At 48.1% G+C, this 23460-nt stretch overlaps 2 protein-coding genes across 6 annotated transcripts; both read right to left on the reverse strand.

The window, feature by feature from the left end:
• Positions 1-5585: 5585 nt before the first annotated feature.
• mat2al (methionine adenosyltransferase II, alpha-like) lies at positions 5586-9932 on the reverse strand. The gene is made up of 9 exons (XM_084693508.1): positions 9774-9932; positions 9528-9605; positions 9174-9296; positions 8804-8916; positions 8101-8244; positions 7739-7957; positions 7341-7523; positions 6993-7126; positions 5586-6331 (listed from the first exon to the last, which is right to left on the reverse strand). The coding sequence occupies exons 1-9, from the start codon at positions 9850-9852 to the stop codon at positions 6229-6231; spliced, it is 1176 nt and encodes a 391-aa protein (XP_084549634.1). The 5' UTR covers positions 9853-9932; the 3' UTR covers positions 5586-6228.
• Positions 9933-10003: 71 nt separating this feature from the next.
• On the reverse strand, positions 10004-23398 carry LOC146220403 (zinc finger MYM-type protein 4). Of its 5 annotated transcripts, XM_084693504.1 has the most exons (31): positions 22127-22540; positions 21193-21267; positions 20885-21084; positions 20584-20655; positions 20227-20367; positions 19000-19453; positions 18841-18896; positions 18549-18704; positions 18373-18436; positions 17960-18239; positions 17690-17849; positions 17370-17582; positions 17120-17270; positions 16817-16932; positions 16364-16690; positions 16042-16192; positions 15651-15841; positions 15160-15310; positions 14698-14820; positions 14433-14476; positions 14083-14254; positions 13708-13853; positions 13482-13617; positions 13177-13353; positions 12901-12986; positions 12650-12800; positions 12402-12553; positions 12179-12293; positions 11529-11765; positions 11304-11430; positions 10006-10938 (listed from the first exon to the last, which is right to left on the reverse strand). In XM_084693504.1, exons 1-31 carry the CDS (start codon positions 22131-22133, stop codon positions 10734-10736), a joined length of 4836 nt encoding a protein of 1611 aa, XP_084549630.1. In that variant the 5' UTR covers positions 22134-22540; the 3' UTR covers positions 10006-10733. The 5 variants fall into 5 exon arrangements, with proteins under 5 accessions (XP_084549629.1, XP_084549631.1, XP_084549630.1 ...); XM_084693503.1 differs by having other exon boundaries at positions 10004-10938; positions 21193-22547; XM_084693505.1 differs by lacking the exons at positions 20227-20367; positions 20584-20655; positions 20885-21084; positions 21193-21267; positions 22127-22540 and adding an exon at positions 23013-23398 and having other exon boundaries at positions 10005-10938.
• Positions 23399-23460: the final 62 nt, after the last annotated feature.

Genomic DNA, 23460 nt, shown 5'->3' on the forward strand with positions numbered 1-23460 from the left:
TTGTCCCTAAATTGCCAGTGGGTGTTTTTTAGTTGTTGTTTTTTTTCTCCCTCTTTACAATTGATTCATTGTATTATCGCCACCTCACTTATACAGTGTCCAGAATACTTTCCACTGGATATGACACTGGCTGTGCCAAATGCTGTTTCATTATCATTTCCCTCACACGCCACTATTCTGTCTCAACATACAATAGCGAAGCCGAAAGAGACACAGACTTTTTTTTAATTTACACCGTGTCCTCGGTGCACAGAACCCTGGGTAATATGAAGGGATGTGCCTGGAGGGAAGACTGTCCTCTGTGAATAAAACACTCTCTCTTCACTCATCCAAAAGAACCCATTAAAATTTCAAATGAAGGCAAATAACCTTAAATGAGGAATAATTGCCCTAAATCAAAATTCAATTACCATTAAACACTGACGAATCGCTGATTGAAAATTGGTGAATTATTTCTTTGACAATGTCTCTCCAAAAATTCTAGGAAAAATGAATATGTGGTTCTTGGTAAGTGGGACTGATTGAACAAAAAAATCATTTCAGAGATTATGATGAAAGCAGACAATTAAAGGTCCCCTTCCAGGCAATTATACATATGTCAATCAATTTGCTTTTTGAGACTAAATTAAAATAATTCATAGGGCACATTCCTGCTGTGGCGATTGCATTATTCTAATAACATATACTATGAATCTGCACATTCATTAAAGTAACAGTAACTTAGATGCGCGTACATCAACAGACCGACAGACCAAAAGACAGATATAGATGGAGAGATGGATGAATGGATAGATGGATGGGTGGATAATGCACCAGGGGAGAGCTGGAGGAGAGGGGGGGGCACCAGGGGAGAGCTGGAGGAGAGGGGGGGGGGGGCACCAGGGGAGAGCTGGAGGAGAGGGGGGGGGGGCACCAGGGGAGAGCTGGAGGAGAGGGGGGGGGGCACCAGGGGAGAGCTGGAGGAGAGGGGGGGGGCACCAGGGGAGAGCTGGAGGAGAGGGGGGGGGGGCACCTCCCCAGGAGAGGGGGGGGGGCTGGTGGGGTCCCACCTCAGAGATTCAAGGTGACCCCCCAGAGAACACAAATCTCACAGGGCACTACAGACATCCCCAGTGCCAGAGCCCAGTGTGTGCGTGTGTGTGTGTGTGTGTGTGTGTGTGTGTGTGTGTGTGTGTGTGTGTGTGTGTGTGTGTGTGTGCGTGTCCATATGCTCTAGCCCACTCGCAGGATGCCAAACAGCTCCTTCTACGTGTACATCAGTGTGGTCGTCCCCCTCAAGGCACAATCAGACAAAGCACCGATCTTATTCAAACCAAAAGAATTTCATTTTGGTTTTCTGGATTCACTGCAGGGTTGGGATATCTGTCCTCCCCTGCTTGGAAACGATGTGGAAAGCTGCTTTCCTTTCCTTCTACCCACGGGGGATGAGCTGTAGCTGGCTAGCCAGCAGCCTGTAGGCCATCTCTCTGGGATATCTGCTTTCAGAGTCCGAGTTTAAGTGGAACGTGGTGACAGGGAGCCATCTGTTGTGTCAAAATACCAAACATTCCTAAATACCAATTGGTGGAGTATTTCAGATTGAAAGGAGTATCCTAGAGACTTGATTAAAAAAAAAAGTTGATAAGTTGACAATACATGTACTATATACACTATCAGAAAACAAGGCTTACTGATAGTGACCCATACACAATACACCTATATCCAATGCAACTCAACTGTTTCTGACCTGCAGTAGACCTTTAGTATTCCACCACAAGGTGGAGACATAGCCTAGCTGCAGTACTCATGACTTACACCAGGGAGCAGCAAACACCATGAGAGATCCAGGCACTTGGAAGAGTAAAACATTACTTCCAGATATTCCTTTAAAACGTTTACAGCTCTTCACATACCACAAATAGGAAGATGCATCTACGCTTCGACTCAAGTCAGGTTAGGATCATATTTTCTCATGGCCCAGACTTCAGAAAGAGACCATAACTAGAGTTTCACTCCGAGCCCAGCTTCCATAACCTCCTTCCCTCCCAAAAATGCAACACCAACTAGTTTTAAGAGGCCACTTCCTCTCTCCATGTCCCTTTCTTCCTCTATCTCCCTCTCTCCTCACCCCTGGTCATCCTCCTCCCCTCTCAGAGAGGGTGTCAGACTCCTTGCGTGAGAACATTACATTAGTCCAGTTGATAGTGATATTGTATTTCTCTATATTCCTTCCCTTCCCTTTAATCCTTCTTTCAGGCTGGCAAACAGGGACGGCTTAGGTTTCACTGCAGGATTCACACAGTCCACACCATCAGTTCCTTCAGTAATGTCTACCTCTGGCTGAATAATGGTTTAGAGTTGCATTAAGTGAATGCTCCTTTAGTCAGTCAGCTTCCTAAGTGGAGATTTTTGGGGGGGAAACAAGCACAGGGGGATGAGTGAACTAAAGGTTGGCAGACTGGTGAGAATGTACTGTGCTCAAGTCTTTGGCGCCAAATATTGTTTATATGAATATTGCCTTAACTTGCCTTGCCTTAAAAAAATGTGAACTTCGTTTTTTTTTTTTTGTCTTCTCTTCTGATTATTTCTAAAAGCATTTGACTTTTTAAATTCCTGCTGAAGACTTTTGCACAGACCTGCACTAACACACTTTCCATTAAAAAACAATAACAAACCTCTCCCCATTTCGCTCGAGGATCCGATAATTCCCATAGCAACCGCTGCTACCAAAGATACTTAATTGGATAAGGGCTCTCCATGGCGACAGTGATAACGCTTCTGCAACAGGACAGACAACTCTCTGAACTAAGAACTATCCCTGATAGTCTCTCTACCTTCAGACGAGGCACTGGTAGTTTCTGTTCCAGTTTGATCAACCCGTTTCCAGTTGAGATGATATGGATGGGTTAGCTGCGTTCTGCTTTTATCACCTCGGAGTGCTCCGACGACGGCCATGTTTACATTGCAGCAACCAAAGAGAAAAAGGACGGCTATGCTTTTAAGGACACAGAGGAAACAGAGAGAGGGAGGAGAGAGAGAGGTATAGAAGGAGAGAGAGACAGAGAGATGGAGAGAGAAGGAGAGAGAGAGAGAGAGAGAGAGAGAGAGAGAGACAGACAGACAGAGAGCGGGAGGGAGACAGAGAAGGAAAGAGACAGAGAGAGAGGAGGAGAGAGACAGAGGGGGGAGAGAGAGGGAGCGAGGAGTGATGTGGGATGCTGGTGTTGACGTGATGCATTGTGGGACCACACTGTCTCAGGGGAGCGACTGATGAGGGTGAAGAAAAGGGAAGGCAACACACAAACATGACTGACAAGCTAACCGCAATCCACGCTGCATCCAGCAGGGGGCACCACCAGTGACAGGTCCCTGAGACACAAGGAGCAGTGAAGCTAATCAACACGTCAATATAAATTATACTGGTGACATTTTGGTACATAGAGAAAAGCTTCTAAGTTACCGTGTATTGTTTAACAGAGATGATTATGAAGTGGTGGAGTTATAATATGGTAATTCCCTGGTCCCTTCCTGTTTGTCTACCTGATTGGACTGTGCTGTTCCTGCACTTACAAGCCCAAAGTGTGCTGCGAATACTCTGGGTTTCACCATTTAGCTCTTCTCTTACTGCAGAATTGTATTCAGCTTCCGTCCTGCCCCTCTCTGGGTCTCTGATTCACGCTGTTATTCAGCAGGCTATCTGCTGATGTGTGGCGCGAGGGATCGCTAGCTCCTTACCACGCTAGAACCTTAACACACACACACACACAATACCTGCTCCTGCCGATTGCTTTGAAGACCAATGCCAAACAACGTATAGATATCAAACTTGAATAAGTTGCTGCAACATTCTATGTTACATATCACAAAAATAACTGGCCAGGGCTGTGAGCCCCCAGGGCCTGGCCCTCTGGGGCTCCTGGAGCTCCCCAGGTACACCGAGGAGGGCAAGGCTGTCCGTGAGGGCTCACTCCAGAGAGAGGTGCGGGTCCCAGGCTGGGTCCGGGTCCGACGACCGGGACTCCTGCGACTGGGTGTAAACAGAACAGTCCTGTTTCAGGAGGGAACCGAGCAGAGAGCCAGGGTCAAGGGACGTCTCCCCGGGTGCCTGTGTGGGGGCTGGAGGGCTGGAGCCCGAGGGAGCGGGGAGGGAGGGGGGAGGGAGCGGGGAGGTATGGGGTCTCCAGGGAAGAACAGGACTCTACAGGAGCGCCTCTCCCATGGCGAAGTTAAAGGGCAGCTGCAGCCTCCTCCGACAAAGGTGTTCTTCCCCCTCGTCGTTCATGGGGAAAAAAACACGACAAGGTGAGCACCTTGCACGACGCGGAGACGCGAGGAGAAACACGACAAGGTGAGCACCTCGCACGACGCGGAGACGTGAGGAGCCCGTAGCGACGAGGTACAGACTCACGTGAGGACTTTCTCTCGGACCACGATGAAGTCCCGTTTCCCGCCTTTGAAGACCACCCTGGCGTGGGCCTGGACCCAGATCCACACGCCGGGCTTGGACAGCAGCCTGAAGACCGACAGGCCACTGTCTCCCGTCGTTGATCACCGGGCAGAGAGGAGAGAGCAGGACATTGGAAGGAGAAAGGAGTCAGGATTGCTTCTCAAAATTTTCAGGACTTGGAAGTGAAGGAGTTCAGGGGTGAGCAGATGTACGTGAATGAGTAGAAGAGCTGAGATGCTGACTCTTGAGGTGGATGTCGGCACAGTACATCATATTGGCAGCGTGGATGAACTCATAACCAGACGCTCTAGTCACCCCTGTCTGTCTGTCTGTCCTCACCTGCCTGCATGTCTGTCCTCACCTGCCTGTCTGTCTGTCTGCACCTGCCTGCCTGTCTGTCTGTCCTCACCTGCCTGTCTGTCTGTCCTCACCTGTCTGTCACTCTCTCTGTCACCTGAGGCTAGTCAGACGCTCCAGCTCCCCGTTGAGACGGTCGCGGGGACGCTTGGACGGATTTGTCTTTGCGGGACTCTCCACGACTTTATAGATTACAACCAGGTTGTACGGAGATGTCATCATCACCTGTTAAAAAGGAATCCTTCACTTGGGTCAAGTTGCTGGTCCTTGTTCCCATAACATGAGTGAACCGCCCTAACGAAAGACGTTCAGTTTTCAACCAATCAGGATCAGCGTAAGAAAACACACGGTCAAACCAATAACAATTGGTGTAACTTAAACTATTGTGAAGTCGTTGAAAGGTGTAGTTCAACATTGAAAAAAAACTATTAACTTATTAACAATTCCTAAATATAATGATTGAAAATGGAAAAGCAACGTATAACTTGACTAAAGGTGACTTCATTCTCAAATAGTCCTCCTCTTCCAACATGCATGGGTTTATACCGCCCCCTAGCGGTAACAGCCTACCACATGCATGATGACTTCCTGGGGATACTTAAGTACTTCAAACCAAACATCTAATTTAGTTTGTCACATCATATAGTTTAAATACATACGTATTTGCGACAATAACCCAGATTTCTGCTAAGAATCCAGGCCTGGCTATAAAACCGGATCGACTTGCAACAACTAAACCATGATTCATTCATGACAGTTTGTCTTGCCTAAAATCGCAAGATTAAACAACAACACCAAGACATTGATATATATATTTTTTAATGGTATTTCGGTGAAAAGAACAATGTACAGCACATGGACACAGTTTGATTAGAAGAGACATCACAACATCGAATTATTCCCTACATGATTACATGCGTTTATTAAAGGTTCTGCCCCCACTTGCTCAGACATTGTTAAAGGAAATGTAGTATGATTTCAAGTTTGAGAATGTATCTTGATTCTCACTGAGATAAAATCTCATTTAGAAAATAAACTTGTTCACCCACAGTATAGGGAACAATTGATCAGTACAATTACCCACATTAACAAACATGAACGAGAATAAAGATTTTAAAAAAACGAATAGAACATGAAAAGACACACAAAATATAAATATTAAAAACACCCGTCCTAAAGACAATTACATTATTCTCTGAAATTAACATCGATCAACTGTTTCTATTTCACTTATCTAACTAGATCTAGTTTACACATAAGTAAATGAATAATTTACTCCCATAACCTATGGCTCAGAGGCTAGAGAGTTTTGACTACAGATCAAGAGGTCACAGGTTCAAATCACCCTCCACATTGCTTTGGGATAAAAGCATCTGCTAAATAAGCACACTATGATACCCTGTCATTGATTATGGAGTATAAAAATCGGAAAGGTTCAGCTCTTCTCAAAAGGCCAAGGGCTTGGCCTGTTCCCATGGAAACTCATCTCTGCCAAAGTGCCCATAGCAAGCTGTGGACTGGTAGATAGGCCTCTTCAGACCCAACTCCCTGAGGACAAAACACACACACATCAGACTGGCTCTACAGGCTTTACTCATAAGTCATACAGCTGCCTCAATGCAAAGAACACACGACGAGGGGCCTCATGGAAGGATTGAAGGAAGCTTTCATACCAGAAGATGGCGTACGGCCAAAACGTCGTACGCCAGGTCCCGCGCACCTTTCCTTTATAAATCACAATCAACGTGAGATTGAATGAGCTACTGACCCCGCCTTGTCTCCTCCCATAAATGAATATGCAGATGGTTTATAAATGAGCTCCTGAGGTAATTTCTTTGTCTGAACTTTATTTTGTAATGTTTGGTGAGTTTCGGCACTTTTCAGTTAGAATTCGCCATGTTACAGAGCCAGACAAGACTTTGCGGACGGCCCGCACATTCTCACGTCAAGTAAATCTTTATACATCACAAAGTGTGCGTGAAAACCAGCGTACGCAAGCTTTTTGTGTGTTCGCAACGTTTATACATGAGGCATCCAGAGCGACTTACAGTAAGTACAGGGACATTTCCCTTCGAGGCGAATAGGGTGAGGTGCCTTGCTCAGGGACACAACGTCATTTTTACCCCAGCCGGGAATCGAACCGACAACCTTCTGATTGGTAGCCCGATTCCCTAACCGCTCAGCCATCTGACACCCTCCCAGTACTTACTTCACAATGACCCCAGGCCTCAGGTCAAAGTTCTTCTGGACTATCTGCAGTAGCTCGTCTTCGTCCCTGGTTGATGTACCGTAGTGAAACACAGAGATGGACAGGGGGTGGCTCACGGCAATGGCATAGGAGACCTGGGCAAGCGTAGAGGGACAATGTCCATAGCATCAGTTGACCTCTTATGTGATGAGCAAACACGTTATCAGGGCCACGGTGGAAGAAAACAAGTTGAGCGCATAACGTGAACCACAACTGCGAGCGAGCACACACACACGCGCGCGCGCACACACACGCGTGTTTTAGAGACCAGCTGTGAGCAGCTGTGTTTTTTTTTTCACAGCTGCTCACCTGAACCAGGGCTCTCCGGCAGAGCTTGGCCTTCACCAGAGACTTAGCCACCCAGCGTGCGGCGTAGGCCCCAGAACGGTCCACTTTGGAGTAGTCCTTCCCCGAGAAGGCCCCGCCTCCGTGGCCGCCCCAACCACCGTAAGTGTCCACTATGATCTTGCGGCCCGTGAGTCCTGCATCAGCCTATCCGCAGAGGGGAAAACACACACACCACACGCCCCACAAACCACACACACACGATTATTGGCTGGTATCAAAATGACGGGAGGAAAGCAAGAAATGGCCTCAGTTGGATTCGAAGCCATAAGCCTTAACTGTACACACTCTTACCCACTGAAATACTGGGGTGCCCCCTTATTTCGTTCCAAGATAGCCTTGCACGCCTGTTTCACCCTCACCTGTGGCCCTCCATAGAGGAACATCCCACTGGGTAACAGGTGGTAGATGGTCCTGTCGTCCAGATACTTGGCAGGGATGACCGCGGCGATGACCTTCTCTCTCAGGCTCCGGCGGATCTCCTCCAGAGTGATGTCAGGGCTGTGCTGGACTGAGATGACCACAGTGTGGACGCGTATCGGCTCCATGGCTCCATGGTCGTCCCGGTACTCCACGGTGACCTGGAGAGAAGGAATTAGGATCGAAGAGCGAGCAGTATAAGCACTGTATCGAATAGGCCGTTTGTAGAAGTCGCTGCCATTCAGAACAACGTGCGCATGAGCTTCCAAAAGGTGCCCCGGCCCCCCCCCCCCCCTCCACTTACCTGTGTTTTTGAGTCGGGGAGTATCCACGGACACTCTCCGTTTCTAGACAGCTCCTTTATCCTGAAGTTGAGCTTGTGAGCCAGGAGGATGGTCAAGGGCATGCATTCTTCTGTCTCATCCGTGGCGTAGCCAAACATCAGGCCCTGGCAAGACAACCGGCATTAGACAACCAGGCCTGCTAAACCCTTGGGTGTAGTTGCGCTGCTCATTCTGATTTTTACCCACAAGCTACGCCATCTTAAAACAAGCTTTTCACTGGCGCGGGTGGACTATATTTATACAGGAGGAGTTCAACCCATTCAGATCGTCTGAACAAAGAAGATGGGTAGTACACAAACATGAACAGTTGTACACGTCCTAACGTTAACCTTAGGTATTCAGTGATTAAAATATTGTCATTAAGTTTACACCCCACTGAGATAATAAATATGGATAATAATGTAAATTGCAGACAGCCAGATAATAGCTGTGTGAATAATAGGATATTCTTACACCAGCTTTGCACATTTAGATCAAATTTGGCATTTTCTTAATAAATCTAGGTTTCACACTCCAACGCATTTATTGCGTTGCAACTGCGTGCGCATGTCACTACTACCATACAGGAAGTCCCCCTTCAGTGGGTAGGCCACTTATTAACCCTTAAGTATTGCAAAAACAAAGGGGCATGGTCCAAGTAAGGCTCAATAACTTCAGGCCTACCTGATCGCCAGCACCAATGTCCTCCTGGTCCCTTCCCTCAAACACGCAGTCTGCAATCTCCGCACACTGCGGTTCCAGCGCCACCAGCACGTTGCACGTCTTATAATCAAAACCTGCGGGATTAAGCAGCTCAGTGAAAGCCCAATGACATGGTACTAAGTCGATTCTGCTTCAGCCAACTTCTTGTTGTCAAATTAAGAACAACGTGTGCTCATAGAATACGCTTTTAACCAAAGCCAAGTACAGGAGAGATTCAAACTGGTTGCCCAACTAAAGCTAATTTATCTGCAGACAAATGCTCTCTCACTGAGCTGATGCCATCATCCAGAAAGTATGCAATGTGCAAGGATGTGAACACATCCATATTTACCTTTGGAAGAATCGTCGTAACCGATTTTCTTCACCGTGTTCCTGACCACGGTCTGTATATCCACTTTCCCCTTGGAGGTAACTTCCCCACACAGCAAGATCATTCCCGTTTTGGCCACACATTCTGAAACCAAAATAATAACAGAAAGGCCGTAACAAGATAGTTGAGTGTCAACTAGGTACCAACAGTTTCCTACCTAGATGCACATGGTAGTAGGCTACCTGTTTTTGAGTTTGCACATTAGATGGCATGTTGCACTCATGATGGGTCTAACTTTTATCTTGGGCTTTCAAATGAATAACTGTAACCGGGTTTTAAACAGGTTAAAATAGGACACACTAGGCCTACACTTACCGCATGCTACTCTGGAATCAGGGTCCTGGATGAGATATGCATCAAGAACAGCGTCACTAATTTGGTCGCACATCTTATCTGAGATGCAAAAACAGCAATAGAAACATGTTTACAACATCTACGCTGGTATCGAACACCTCACTAGTAAGCATATTGTTCGGTTAACCAGAGTCTGAAACGGCTATGACAACTTAATCGAAACACGTCATTGTTATATAAATAAGTCAATCCACGCTCCAACGGTACCCGCATGTCCTTCCCCAACGGACTCCGATGTAAAAAGGAATGTTTTTCCGGAACGATTGCCACTACCACTAGTATTCATTTTTAAACTTAATGTAGCAGTTGCTGATGTAAGAGTGTGCACGCTTTGTCCTGGTAACTATATGAACTCTGAACTGCAGTTCTCACATGTCCGTTTTTTGTGGAGCAAAAGTTGTCTGCAAAAAGTTGATCCGATTATCTATCGCCTCCTACTGGCGAGATTGTGCAACCAGCGTCTGAGAAGGAGACAAAAACGTCATGTGGCAACCAAGTGACTTGAGAGCCACTCGACGTTACCGCGAGGTACAAGCCAGGGTTAGCGGTCGAGACAAAATGTCCCAGGCAGTCTTATGTGTAGAAGTCCCAAGATGTTCCACATACATTAAAATCAAATAAAAGCAATTGTTCATAAATTAAAAAAAAAGAAAATATGGCTTTCATACTAGTAATTGACCGTTTCTCTTTTTAATAGTTGTTTATATGATCACACCTCTGATTCATATCAGCAACTGAGGAATCCATACAACTGCAAACAACATAGTTTTAAAATTTTGACAATCTTGGTTAGTGTAGTAGATGACAAAATGGCTCTCCTATGAATAAGGCAGCTTGGTAAAATTATGAATCCGACCTAAACCAAACAATCTTACAAACTCAATGACCCACTTTCAATACATACTTTTAAAAAATGCCTACATTTAAATGCAAGTAATCATATTCAAACCTAAATAGCATAGTTTAGAATCACATGATAATGTCAGTGTATGACTGTGAACTCTATCACCATCTTTCTTCAAGATTTTCCAAGAAGCCAAAATGTCTCAAACCCTTTAGGTTCTTCATCCTCAGAAAAAATCTGAAAAAAGTTAATGGAAAGCCAAAAGTTCTCTTTCAGTCAGGAAGTCAGTTAAAACAACGGAAGAAAAAGCCTCAAGTCTGTCGTCACGGTGACCCGCCGCCGTCGTCTGTGGAGGCCTTGGAACCTTCATCCAGGTGCACTTGCCTCACAGCCAGGATGCGTGTGAGCATGCTGTCCAGCGTAGCGCCATCCAGTGGCTGGGAGGAGAACCAGCGCGGGCTGTCGGGGTGGCAGGAGACCAGGGGCTGCAAGTAGAACAGGTCGTCTCTGTTCTTCACCGACTCTGAGCTGAAGAACAGGACAGGGGAAGGGAGAGATAAGCCAGGAGAGTGAATCTCAAATAAACTCAGGACTCCTAAACCCCGCGGCCACTGATTGGTGTTTAATAACTCGGCGGGGAGACAGCAGAGCGGCCATTCACGAGACACAAACAAGAACGTTGAAGAATAGAACCATGCAATCAAATGTAACAACAACAACAACAACTAACATTTAGAAAAAGTCAATGTCCTCGCTCTGGATAAGAGCGTCTGCTAAATGACTAAATGTCCCCGAGAGGCTATTTGACGTACGGCACAGAACACAGACAGTCGACACACATTGAGAGTGCATCGAACGAACATCGACAAATAACGCCCAGTTGAAGGCCTCACCATTTGGAGAGGTAGAACTCGTAGAGCTGGACAGGGCAGTGGAGCGGGTTCTCCCTGTTCTCGGGCATCTCCATGTCTTCCTCCTCTTCCTCCATCTTCCTCTTGCCTGGCGAGACTGGCAACAGCTCTGTGTGTAAACAAACGGCGAAGAACAACTTGAAACACGCACGCTACGTCGTGTACCACTGCTCTTAATTGCTGTGGAACGGCGAGGAGGTTTCCAACCTGAGGTTCCCTGGTCTCTGTGCGGGGGTCTGAACCTGAGGTAGTCAATCTTGCCGGGCGAGCGGGTGCAGTGCGTGAAGTTGGCGAAGGACAGCCGCCTGTGTTGGCCGGCGTCGGTGAAGCGGAAGGTCTTGGTGCTGAAGAACAGCAGAGTGTTAAGCAGCACGATGGGAGAGTAGGTGCCCAGCTGCTTACACTCCCACAGGTAGTCCTCCTCCACTCGCGAGCAGAGGTAGCCTGAGAGAGAGACAGACACAGAGCCAGAGAGAGCCAGAGAGAGAGAGAGAGAGACAAGCACAGAGAGCCAGAGAGAGAGAGAGAGAGACAAGCACAGAGAGCCAGAGAGAGATAAAGAGAGAGAGAGATACAGAGAGAGAGATATAGAGAGACAGAGACAGAGACAGAGAGACAGAGACAGAGAGACAGAGACAGAGACAGAGACAGAGAGAGAGAGAGAGAGAGAGAAAGAAAAAGATGGAGAAAGAAAGTATACAAGGGCACACAGAGAGGAACAGGTTTGAGAACAAGCCCAGACAGAGCATCATCACCAGACATGGCAGCGTCTGGCCAAAATCAACAACAGCAGTCGGTGTTCCCTGGGACGTTTCCTGCTGAGGCGCCAAACATGATATGACACAGACGAGCCGTACCGCTGGGGGTGAGGGTCGGTCTCCAGCGCTCCAGGATCCGGGTGATCTCCACGGTGAAGCGGCTGTACAACTCGTCCGTAAAGATGTTCTCGATCCTCCCGTTCTCAAATAAATACTACAGTGGGGGTGGTGGTGGGGGGAGAGACACAGAGAAATGTAAACCAGAGGTGGTCCTTAGCGTGGCGCTGTGGTGGTGGCGGCGTGGCACGGCGTCAGGGCCTACCAGCTGGATGCCCAGGCAGAGGTAGAAGATGCTGTCGGGCGTGTACGGCCCTCCGTTGGGTCGACGGACCTCGGTGATGAAGTGGCAGAGACCGTCGCTGAGCTCAGCGGAGTCGCACTGTAAAAAGTCCTCCTTCAGGACCGCAGGCCCATCTGCCCCCAAGCGAGAGACGAGAGACATGCGTTAGAAAAATGTGTTTATGTCTGAACCGGACTTTGACCATGTCAGGAGGTTTTCTGGCCTCTCACCTGATTTGCTGGTGGATTCAGAGTCTGGCTGTCGTTTCCTCTGAAGGACCCAGTTCCTCCAGGCTTGGACCCCGTAGACATAGTGCAGTTTTGTAGTCCGGGAGGACGAAACAGTGTGGCTGCCCTCTTCAGAGCAAACTCTCTTCCGGCTCTGCGGACCACACACAAATATAATACACGATTTCTCTCTAAAATCCACTTTGAAATCTGTTTTTTTTTTGGGAGGGGGGGGGCTGTGCCACGTGACATACCCGTTTGCCAGGAGAGAAACCTTCTCTGGGTCGTTTACATCCAGCCAGCCTCCTGACGACAGCCCTCTTAGAAGGGTCACACCACTCTGCAACCAGAGTCCAGCTCCCACAGTTGGTACAATGGACAACAATACATGCTGGCATTACCAGTGTCCTACTTAACTGCTGTTTGGAGGAGAGGCACATGACCAGACAGCTTGTGAAACTGTAGCTTACGAGAGAAATATTACAGTACAAGCCAAGCAAGCACTGGAGTCAACAGCACCTCCATCTCACCAGTGGGGATGTCAGCCTCCAAGTCCATGGCCCCCGGCTCAGATGTGCTGGGGGGGTCCACAGCCACTGGACCCCCCCCTCGCTGGCTGCTGGACGCAGGGTTGGATTCCTCTTCCCAGCTAAGAGGGGTGGAGATCGCCTCAGACTCCAAATCTCCACTGTAAGTACTTCCCTGGTCTGAAACGACAAACAGAATACATGTACACATACACCTGTTTGCACACTATGTACATATGTGATCCCTGAGGAGGAAATGATCCTGACTGACCATTCCAACGTAAGTGTGTAAAACTAGTTTTCCTTACCTCCATGGGAGACAGGTTTGTCCTTCTCAACTTCCTCAACCTCCTCAGTGATGCCTTGTGATTGGACGAGTGGGTCATGTGTGTCCTTGGACTGTGAGCCAGTCGGGGCAGACGGTAACACAACAGGCACAGGGACCTGGCAGAGAAAACATACACCTCACTAACGTGTCCAGCGTCACCAGATGGCATCAGTGACATTGTGAAGCATCACACCGGCACAACATACAGGAATGGGCATCGGCATGGGAACCGGCGTGCACTGGGAGTACATGTTCATCGGCATGGGTATGAAGACTGGCACAGGGATGGGAAGTATCACCACTTTCACCTTCTCCTCGTTTATAGTGGTGGTGAAACTACAGCCAGAGAAGCCTGTGGACATAGAGACCTAAAGTTAGGACTAAACCTGAACATAAACTACCAACGTGTCCTTCTGACTAGCGGGAGACTGCAAGACAGCCTGATGGCATGTCCACTCCCAGGTTGCTGAATGAACACTCGATATATGAATAGTTAACGGTGTACAGTATAACGTGTGGCCAGTGTGAGTGACGTGTGGTCTGGGTTGTACCTGCTGGTGTGTGTGTGGTCTGGGTTGTACCTGCTGGTGTGTGTGTGGTCTGGGTTATTCCTGCTGGTGTGTGTGTGGTCTGGGTTGGGAGGTTGCACAGTGTCTCCTGGCTGTGTGTGAAAGGTCGACACATGATGGCTTTGTTCTTCATGTTCCGCCGATGAGCCAAGGGAAGCCGCATCGCATCTGTCTGAGTGCTTGCCTGCACACACACACACACACACACACACGTTTACAAACCTAGAAGCAGTTTAAAAGAATAGCTTTATAAAGAAAGGCGATCAGTCAATGTCCTGACGATAAGCCCTCAAAGTGAATCTGACCCAAATCTTGTGCCCAGGGCAGCTGTGCTGTCCTTTGAGACAGACACCGGTACTCACGTCATCGAGACTCCTCCCGTGAGAGTTAGAAGTGGGAAGTGCTCCTGCAAGCAAATACAAGTTTTTAATAACATTGTTAAATTAGCCACTCTAACTTAATTTATTCTATGGAATATTTAAAAATAAGACCCTTAAAAATCACGAGAACATGGATATAAACACATATTTATACGATAGAAATACGGGTATTGGGGGTACTTGGATTGCGAAATCCGGCAAAAATGGAGCCCAAAAAGGTTGGAGACCCGCAGGTGTGGCTAGCTACCTGTGAGGGGAGTATCTGCAGTGTGGGGCTGCCCTGTAGGTGTGTTGGCCCCTGGCACCCCATCAGCAATGCCCAGAGCCATCTTGGAACTGGGGAAGAGGTTTTGCACAGTGGCTGAACTACCTAAAAGGAGACGGGAGAGTTTCACAGTCACAGATCAAACAAAGGTAGAGAGAGGAAAAAAGGAAAAGGCATACATGCAAATAAAGTTTTGCAGGATCCAGTGATACCTTACATTTACATTTCAGTCATTAAGCAGACGCTCTTATCCAGAGCGACTTACAGTACGTACAGGGGACATTTCCACCTGCCCCCCACCCCCCCCCCCCCCCCGAAGCAAGTACAGCGAAGTGCCTTGCCCAAGGACACCACGTCATTTTTAGCACGGCCGGGGAATCGAAACGGCAACCTTTTGATGAACATCCCGATTCTCTAACCGCTCAGCCACCTGACCCATCTGACCTTGCGATGCTCCTCTGGCAGGGATCTGCGGGATGTGCCGGTGGCAGTACTGCAGAGTGCATGCCAAGTCACAGAAGTGTCGGATGGAGCCCGCACATCGCAGCTGCTCCTCCATCTTCCCCTGGCGTCTGCAATTGTCACATTTGGCCATCTGGGAACAGAACCAGGGAACAACGCTGTTACGGGGAACGTTAACACAGTCACATTTAGTCATTTAGCAGACGCTCTTATCCAGAGCGACTCACAGTAAGTACAGGGACATTCCCCTCTGAGGCAAGTAGGGTGAAGTGCCTTGCCCAAGGACACAACGTCATTTTGCACGGCCGGGAATTGAACCAACAACCTTCTACTTAGGAGTCAGGCGGCTGAACCGGCAACTTTCTGAGTAATAGCCCGATTCCCTCACCGCTCAGCCATCTGACTCCCGGTTCAGTCACAGGTTAAGTCACAAATGCATCGACGTGTGTGGGCGAAGCGTGCGTGCGACTGACCTCGTAGAAGAGCACGGTGAACATGGACATGCACTCGGGCTTGCAGAACTCCTCCATCCGGCCTCCAAAGTGACTGTGGATCATCTTGTGGTTTACCATGTTCTGACAGATCCCCGAGCAGAAGGCACAGGAGCGCCACGGGCTGTCCTTGTTCTTCTTGGTCAGGTCGTGTTTGAAGAGCAGCTTACAGCCTGAGACACACACACACACACACACACACACACACACAGGGTTGTTGGCTAATCTCCTAGAAACAGACCGTACGTACTTCTTGGCTTCGTTGAAGTGGAGGAATTGATCCTAAAAACACCCTACACGTCTTCCATCTACTGGTCTATCGTGGACTAAGTTGAGCTCAACCCATGAGCATGGCTTTTCTCACTGGACTCACTCTCGCTGCAGAAGGGTCTGGCCACGTGGTTGAACATGATGATGTCTTTGACCACCTTGTCCTGCAGGCAGTATTCACACCTCATGATGATGTTCCTCTGGGTCTTGAACCGATCACAGCACTGCTTCCCACAGAACTGGTACACCCGATTCTGTCACCGTAAGACAATCGCACCAAATTCACACCACGTAAGTTTACATTTTACATTAGACTCCCTCAGTGTGTAGTTCTCAGTGTGTTTGAAAATCGAAGCTCTCATCCAATCCAAGGCCGACGACCGAGGTTTGAAGTCAGGCCGCAGGTCATCGGAGGTCATCCGTACCTTGTGCAGGAAGAGCTCAGGCTTGGAGGAGAACTCCTCGAAGCAGTAGTTGCAGGTGAGTCGGATGGGCCCGGTGAAGCGTGAGGTAGAGAGGGGAATGAGGCCCTGCTGGGGCTGCTCGTACGGTCTGGACGAGCCCGGGGTGGACGCACAGGGCGCTGCGGAGGTCTGGCTGGGAGCGTCGATGTAACCAGGGGCAGCTGGCCGGGAGGAGGAGAGCGGAGAGAGGCCACAGGGGGAGGAACTTGTCCCCGGAAGGTCAGGCTGAGGAGGAGCCGGGGGATTGGTGGACGTGCCGTTCATCTGAGCGGTTGGCGGAGCTCTGCTCTGCTCAGGGAAATGAGGACACGCACTCAGTGACATCACAGAGCTGATCACGATACACCACTGTAGGATCACAGTCATGTTGTAGCAATCAGGAAGCCTTGTGGCGCGGTGAGAAGGGGCTGTTACCCTGAAGGTGGTGACACAGTCGTGGGAACAGAAGTTCCGGATGCTTCCGTCCACCATGGCGAGGTGGTATTGAGGGACAGCGTTCACTTTGCAGTGGGTGCAGGGGAAAGGGGTTCCTGAGGGCAGGGAAAGACCGTCACGTGTTTGTTTCGACATCACCAAACACAACGGTGGTCACACAGAAGCACGGTTCAGAGTTCTCATTTAATTAAACATGAATGCAATACCACAAGGCACAAATCTAAGATTGGCATTTTGCCCCCCATATCCTATCCGTAACCCTTGGCTGAGGAATGTGCATACCAGAGAGAATGTGTTGTGGAGGCCGGCTGTAGCTGACACAGGTGGCGCTGCAGTACAGTTTAACCTTGCCCAAGGGGTCGTTGCTCACCAACATGGTGGACACCATCGCCTCGTTACCACAGTGACTACACTTCATCAGCTTGGAGCAGGTCTACAGGGGAAGTGAGAGAAGGGGTGATCAGGGTTAGAGAGCTAGCATCTACAACCATTCAGAAATCTGTCTTCTGGACGGCTGGAGAGGCATCGCTACCTGTTTATAGGTGCTGATGCAGGTGGGACTGCAGAACCTCAGGTTGACGTCTCCTATGGTCAGGTTCTGGCATCCGCCTCCTTTACTGCTACAGTACATGCCACAGCTCTCGCAGCAGTTCATGGCCAGGTTGCGGTTGCGGCGCCACGTGAAGAAACAGTAGTCGCTGCACAGTTTATGGACCTCACCGTGATAGATTACCTCATGCTGAACCTGAATGAGGAACAGGGGGGTGAGGGCAGGTTTGTGTTGCGATGGGAGAGCGTCTGTGTGTTGATGAGGGTGTTTAGAAGAAATGGCTGCAGACTGTCAACCTTTACCTTGTTGGATTTATTGCAAACGCTGCAGCAGGGAAGTTTGGGGGTAGGGGGGTCAGTCTTCTTTTTGCGATTGAACGCAGACAGGCAGAAACGACTGCAGAAGTCCTTTAGGTTGTTGTCCACCAAAACTCTGACCACATTCAAAGGGTTCTCAATGTCCCTGCGAGGTTTAAGGGAAAAGAAACACACAGTTTAATTCACCCCATCTAAAGAAACTTAAGAGCACTTGCAGGGAAGACACACAAAACAACACAATAACAGAGGAGGTACTTGAGGCACTGGTGGCAGGGCCGGGCAGGGACGGTGGGAGGCAGGAAGCCAGTGAGGCAGACGGTGGAGCAGAACAGCTGGGTGGAGCCCTTCTTCTGGAAGGCCGTCTGTCCCTTTAACAGCACCTTGGAGCAGCCGCAGCACCTGATGTTAGCAGAGTTACTGCCTCTGCCAGGGGGGGGCGGAGCCAGGGGAGGCGGGGGAGGCTGGACCAATGGGGCTGGAGCCAAGCTCCTCCCAGGACCAAATATGGAGGGAGTGTGGGTGGTGGGACCTGCGACTGGAGGTAGAGACAAAGTTGGATGCTCAAAAGTAGCAGAAGGTAGCATCTAAGCCCACCCCTCTAGTAGATAACCAGGTGAACAGAACGAGCAGTGCTCAGACTGTGTGTGAGCGCTGGTCTTCACTCTCACCACTGGGGGCGCTGTACGAGGGCTCTCCTCCCACAGAGTACACAGAGCTGATCCTCAACTCATCCTGCAACACAAACAACACGCTCAGTAACGTCTCTCTCTGACGCTCCCGGTCTAGTTTAGACCGCCGAGGGCCTGAACGAGGGCCTGAACGAGAGCCTGAACGAGAGCCTGACCTCCTGGTTCTCCAGCTCCTCTTTGACCTGTCTGCTGGAGGACTGAGGCAGTAGGGCTGCGTCGTAGTCCTCGTCTATCGGTTCATCCTTAATCTTGATCAGTGGCGAAGTGGGGGCCTCGACTGCTATGGCACCACAGTCTGACCTCTGTGGTGACTAGGCAGAATACAGTGATGTTGGTGACAGGCTTTTGGAAAAACACTGAAATGATGATGCTATATTAGATACACATGCGTCGTTAATTGCTGAATTGTTTGTTCTAGTGAACACCTAAGATACAGGTGACACCCACCTCCACTTGGTGACACGGAGGATCTCCTCCTCCTGGATAGTTCACAACAGCTCCATCTTGTGAGACACACAGAAAAGGAGAAATAACATCCCTTGATCTAAACTCACAGTCACAACGTAGTTACAGCGGGACTGACAGGGCTCCTGGAATCGGTCTTACCAAGACTGTCAGGGGAGGGAGGGGGACTGGACACTCTCCTTTCCCCCAACGTAGCTCTCCCCTCTGGGGCCTTCGCACTGGTCAGGGGGGCCCCCTGAACATCTGTCTGTCTGTCAGACGATTCATCAGTTAACCGGGCGCCAATCCTATCCGTGTCTAGATCCGCAAGTGTGTCCATGGGCAGCGAAAACTGCCAGTCGTCCTCCTCGTCGTCCACACCAAAGACGGGAAGTCCATCCAGCTCCTCCTCCAGGCTGCTCCCTCGATGCCCGGACGCAAAGAACGGCTCGCGGAGAGAGGCGTTGGTCTCTTCAGCCGCCTCGTCCGTCTCCTCTCTGCCTTTCGCTGGACCTGCCTCCCGGTCGGCGCCGCCCGAGGAAGAGGCCGAGAGGGCAGCGTCGTATCTGCCCAGCTTCATTACCTCATCGAAGGTCCTCATGATCTGGTGTTCATGCTGTAGGAAGACAATCCAACTGATGAATTATATCTCAAAATATGATATAGATAACTATGTTACTCTGTTGGGCTGATGGATATTATGAAATATATTTCCAGCCCTAAAGCTGATTTAATGATAGTATGTTTTCTGAAAGTATTGTGTGTGTGATTCCCTTAATACAAATGCATTATACTGTAATGACCACGACATAGGAATGACTCAGTGAGACTTTAAATGTCCGAACTCAACACACGCTTTATTTATTAAACTGGGCTGTTGTTCTGGCCATAGCCCGCACCGCTAACTCCACACAGTGCAACACTCAATAATAATGCAACACACAACTCGTCTTTTCACTACCGTAACCAAACTGAGACAGAGAAATGTATAACTTCCCAACACTCGCGGAATTACCCATCTTCACCCCCAACCTTACTGTCTGCCCTGAAGTAATGAATGCCTGCAAACAATGAAAAACTATAATACAGGGTCGTTACAATACACTAAAAGCACAAATGTATTACCCTTGCAATTCCTGTAGGCCTATGCATTTAAAATAATTTACATAAATACCAGGTATAACAAACTTGAGATTTCATGTTTTTGTAGATTGTAAAACATCCTCTGCATGCTAGCTGACTGGATTATCGAGTTCATATGTACAAGTACGGTGTGGCGAAACCCCACTGCACAACTAGCCAGGTAGCATGGCAAGCTATCAAGATGACGGACCCCACCAACTGATTTTAATTGATAGTTAATTCAAATAATAATGTAGAAATGTTCACCAGAGATCTTCCCGACTCCTCTGGTTCCGCCATTTTTGTCGCAAGCCCGTTGGAGTTCCGGTGCACCGAAAGCTGTGACCACAGAGGGCGCTGCTGCACATCGTCTGCCCGTGGTAGACAATGGAGGGCAAAGAAGAGTGTCTACGCAAACGGCGTAAACATGTATCCATTACATCGGAGCCTGTCTCCCTTATTAGACATTCTCTAAATTACATCCACGGGTGCAAGCTGAATGATTATTCGCGGTTTGTTGTTTCCTCGTAGTAATTATGTCATAGATTTACATTGAAAATGTAGTAAATGTTACTTTAATGATAAAATAAAGCTATAGTAAGTGATTTAAAAAAAAACATTTACCTTGATAGCCTTGTAATCAGTGGCAACCTTTATTTCAGCTCTCTTCTGCTGGCAAACAGCGCATTCTGATACCTATATAGACAAAGGCCTTCATTTATGGTCAGCTTTAAACAGGCTGATAGCCTGTGCTGTATCTGTGAAAGACCTAATGACTTTCTAGGTAGTCTAATTAAAGGTAACATCTAATGAGAAACTTTTCACATTCGTAATTGATAAAGTTGCTTTTCTCAATTTCTGGTGCGCAATTGTCGACGCTTTTAAAATTTAAGTTGCAGATTGAAATATGGAAAAACCTACGTACCCATTTGTTGATGTCAGATGTCATGGAAGGCCAATAATACCTAAGAGAAATGGCATCCCTTGTTCTAATTTGGCCGCAGTGTGCACTTGTTTCACTGGCGTGAAATTCTCTAAAAATGGAGTCTGCGTCTGCACCACACAGAACTTTGGCTTTGACTTCTTTGTCAGAACCCTTGTGTCTTATGTAATATAATTGATCATCTAGAAGGGAGAATAACAGTTGTTGAGTGAGGACGATGTATTTCAAAAATGAATTGTTTTGTAGGCCTAATAATAACGCATTTTGTAAAATACCTTACTGTAGCCTACCTTCGACGCAGTAGTTTGCAGCCCTTCTTCGAATGGTGAAGCGGTGGTGTTTGTCAGAATTTTCTGGATATTGTCCTTCAACAAGATAATCCAGCAACTCTTTGAATATTTGTGCCTCCATAGGCAAGCCTGCTGTAGGCTACTGACCCAAAATAAAAACTATAGCGGCGAAAACATGAACGGGACCAGGAGGCTAATTGCTTCGACACTGGGCGCAATGTTTCACCTATTAATTGACAGATGAAATGGGGTATAATTAATTGCAGAAACTACTAAATCACACTCAAAACCGATGCAACCCTCGGTCAGTAAGTCTAGTTACGGCGCTCACTATCCGTTTCTCCATACATCGGACGCAATTCAAACCGAAGCAAACAGTAGTAAAGCGCCGTGAATCAGTTTGCCCCTACATTGGATGCACTTCATTCGGCAGGGCTGCCAACTCTCACGCATTGGCCGTGAGACACACGCATTTCAACCAGTTTACGCGCTTTATGGTGACCTCTGTGGTACTGGCTATGTGATGACTCCAAATAAGAAAACGTGTCCAGATTAGTGTGATGGGATGCAAACTACCCCAAACAATATTTTGAAGTTTAACTCCTTTATGAAGCAGTTACAGCGGGGTCACACATTCTGACTGCAGTCAGATGTGGTACTGGCTCTGTAAGGACCCCAACTAAGAAAAGATGTGTCCAGATTACTGTGAAGGGGTGACCACTGCAGTTACCGGGGGTCACATATCCTGACAATTGACCCAATGTGCTGGTCCATTAAATATTTAGTTTTTTCTTTACAGTAGAATATGATTATTTAAATGTTTTAAATGTAAGTCTAGTGTAACGTTTTAGGTAGCTAGGTTATTACAAATGTAACCTCTGCATGCAGTCAAAAATAAATACACGTTTAGAAACATTTAAGATAAACATATTACTATGCATGATGTGGTTAATATGGTCACCAGCGGTTTACTCGTTCTCCTTACGAAGCAACAACAAGCTGCGAATAATCATACAGCTTGCACCCGTGGATGTAATCTAAATGTTTACACCGTTAGCGTAGACGCTCTTCTTTGCCCTCCATTGTCTACCAGGCACGGGCAGACGATGTGCAGCAGCGCCCTCTTTGGTCAGTTTCTGATGGGTCACAGCTTTCGGTGCACCACCGGACGATAGGAATTTGCAAGAGATGCTCGACAATCGACATTGTTGTTGACAATTTTGTTTTACAGTCTCATGTCTCACGAGGAAACTGTTGGGTGCGACAATACCATGTAGGCCTACGTGCTGTAAAGCAGAACTGAAATTGAGTTTTAAGTTCATCACATCACAGAAGAATGTGTTAATTACCCACCCAAATTCGAATGAAAAAAAAACACCGGCGTGAGAAAATCAGCAGTGTTCTCCTCTTGATACTGGGGGGGGCGTGTGGCCGGAAGGACCTGAAGCTCCGCCCCCTTGCTGGAAGGCGCCGCCTCTCTCAAGTAGGCTACCTATGACCCGGATAATGGACGCTACGGCAAGCCGGACACTGAGCGTTTTAGAGCAATGAAATAGGACTCGTTGGTTCAATGAGTGAAACAAACAGATGCATATAAATGAACTTTGTTCCCCTGAGCTGTAACACAGGATTAAAAATGAACACCAGAGATAGCCGACAGTGAGCTTTCCAACTACTTTAGCACATTAGCTAGATTAACATTTCACCAAAATACCATCACTCTACACCGAGTAATATCAAGTTAGCAGTTTGCACTAACTCATAGCAGATACCTCTGGAAAAGTTATCTAGTGTAATTATAACAAGCACACAGAACTTACGCCGAGTGATGAAATGCTGGCAGCGGTGGATGGTCCAGGTGCGACCGGAGGAGGAACGTCCGGGAAAGCGATGCTTGGTACTGCTCCGCGCTGCAAGAGAAGCCGTGTGTCCGTGAACCCCGTCCGTGGGTCCATGTTAAAACTATCCGGCGTGAAATGTTCACAGCAGAGGCGGCTGTTGGAGTTGATGCGGAGTTCTCCATCGGTGTGGCTCTTCACAAAATCAATCCACCTCTTTTTCCTTTCCTCATCACTGGGAAATTGAAATAGCGATGCAGCGCTGTTGTGGAAGTTCTTGCATCCAGGAAAGATGCAGGTCCGGGTGGAGGGAGACATCCTGTACCTAGCTAGCTAGCTAATGTCACTACAATAACAATCTGACTACTGTACGAGTCGTAACTGAAGTGGAGTGGGAGGACCCATTATGCAAATGAGCTCCAGGCTTTAT

The sequence above is a fragment of the Hypomesus nipponensis genome, chromosome 27, assembly GCF_054491055.1.
Source record: "Hypomesus nipponensis isolate SF chromosome 27, ASM5449105v1, whole genome shotgun sequence".
NCBI classification, from domain to species: Eukaryota; Metazoa; Chordata; class Actinopteri; order Osmeriformes; family Osmeridae; genus Hypomesus; species Hypomesus nipponensis.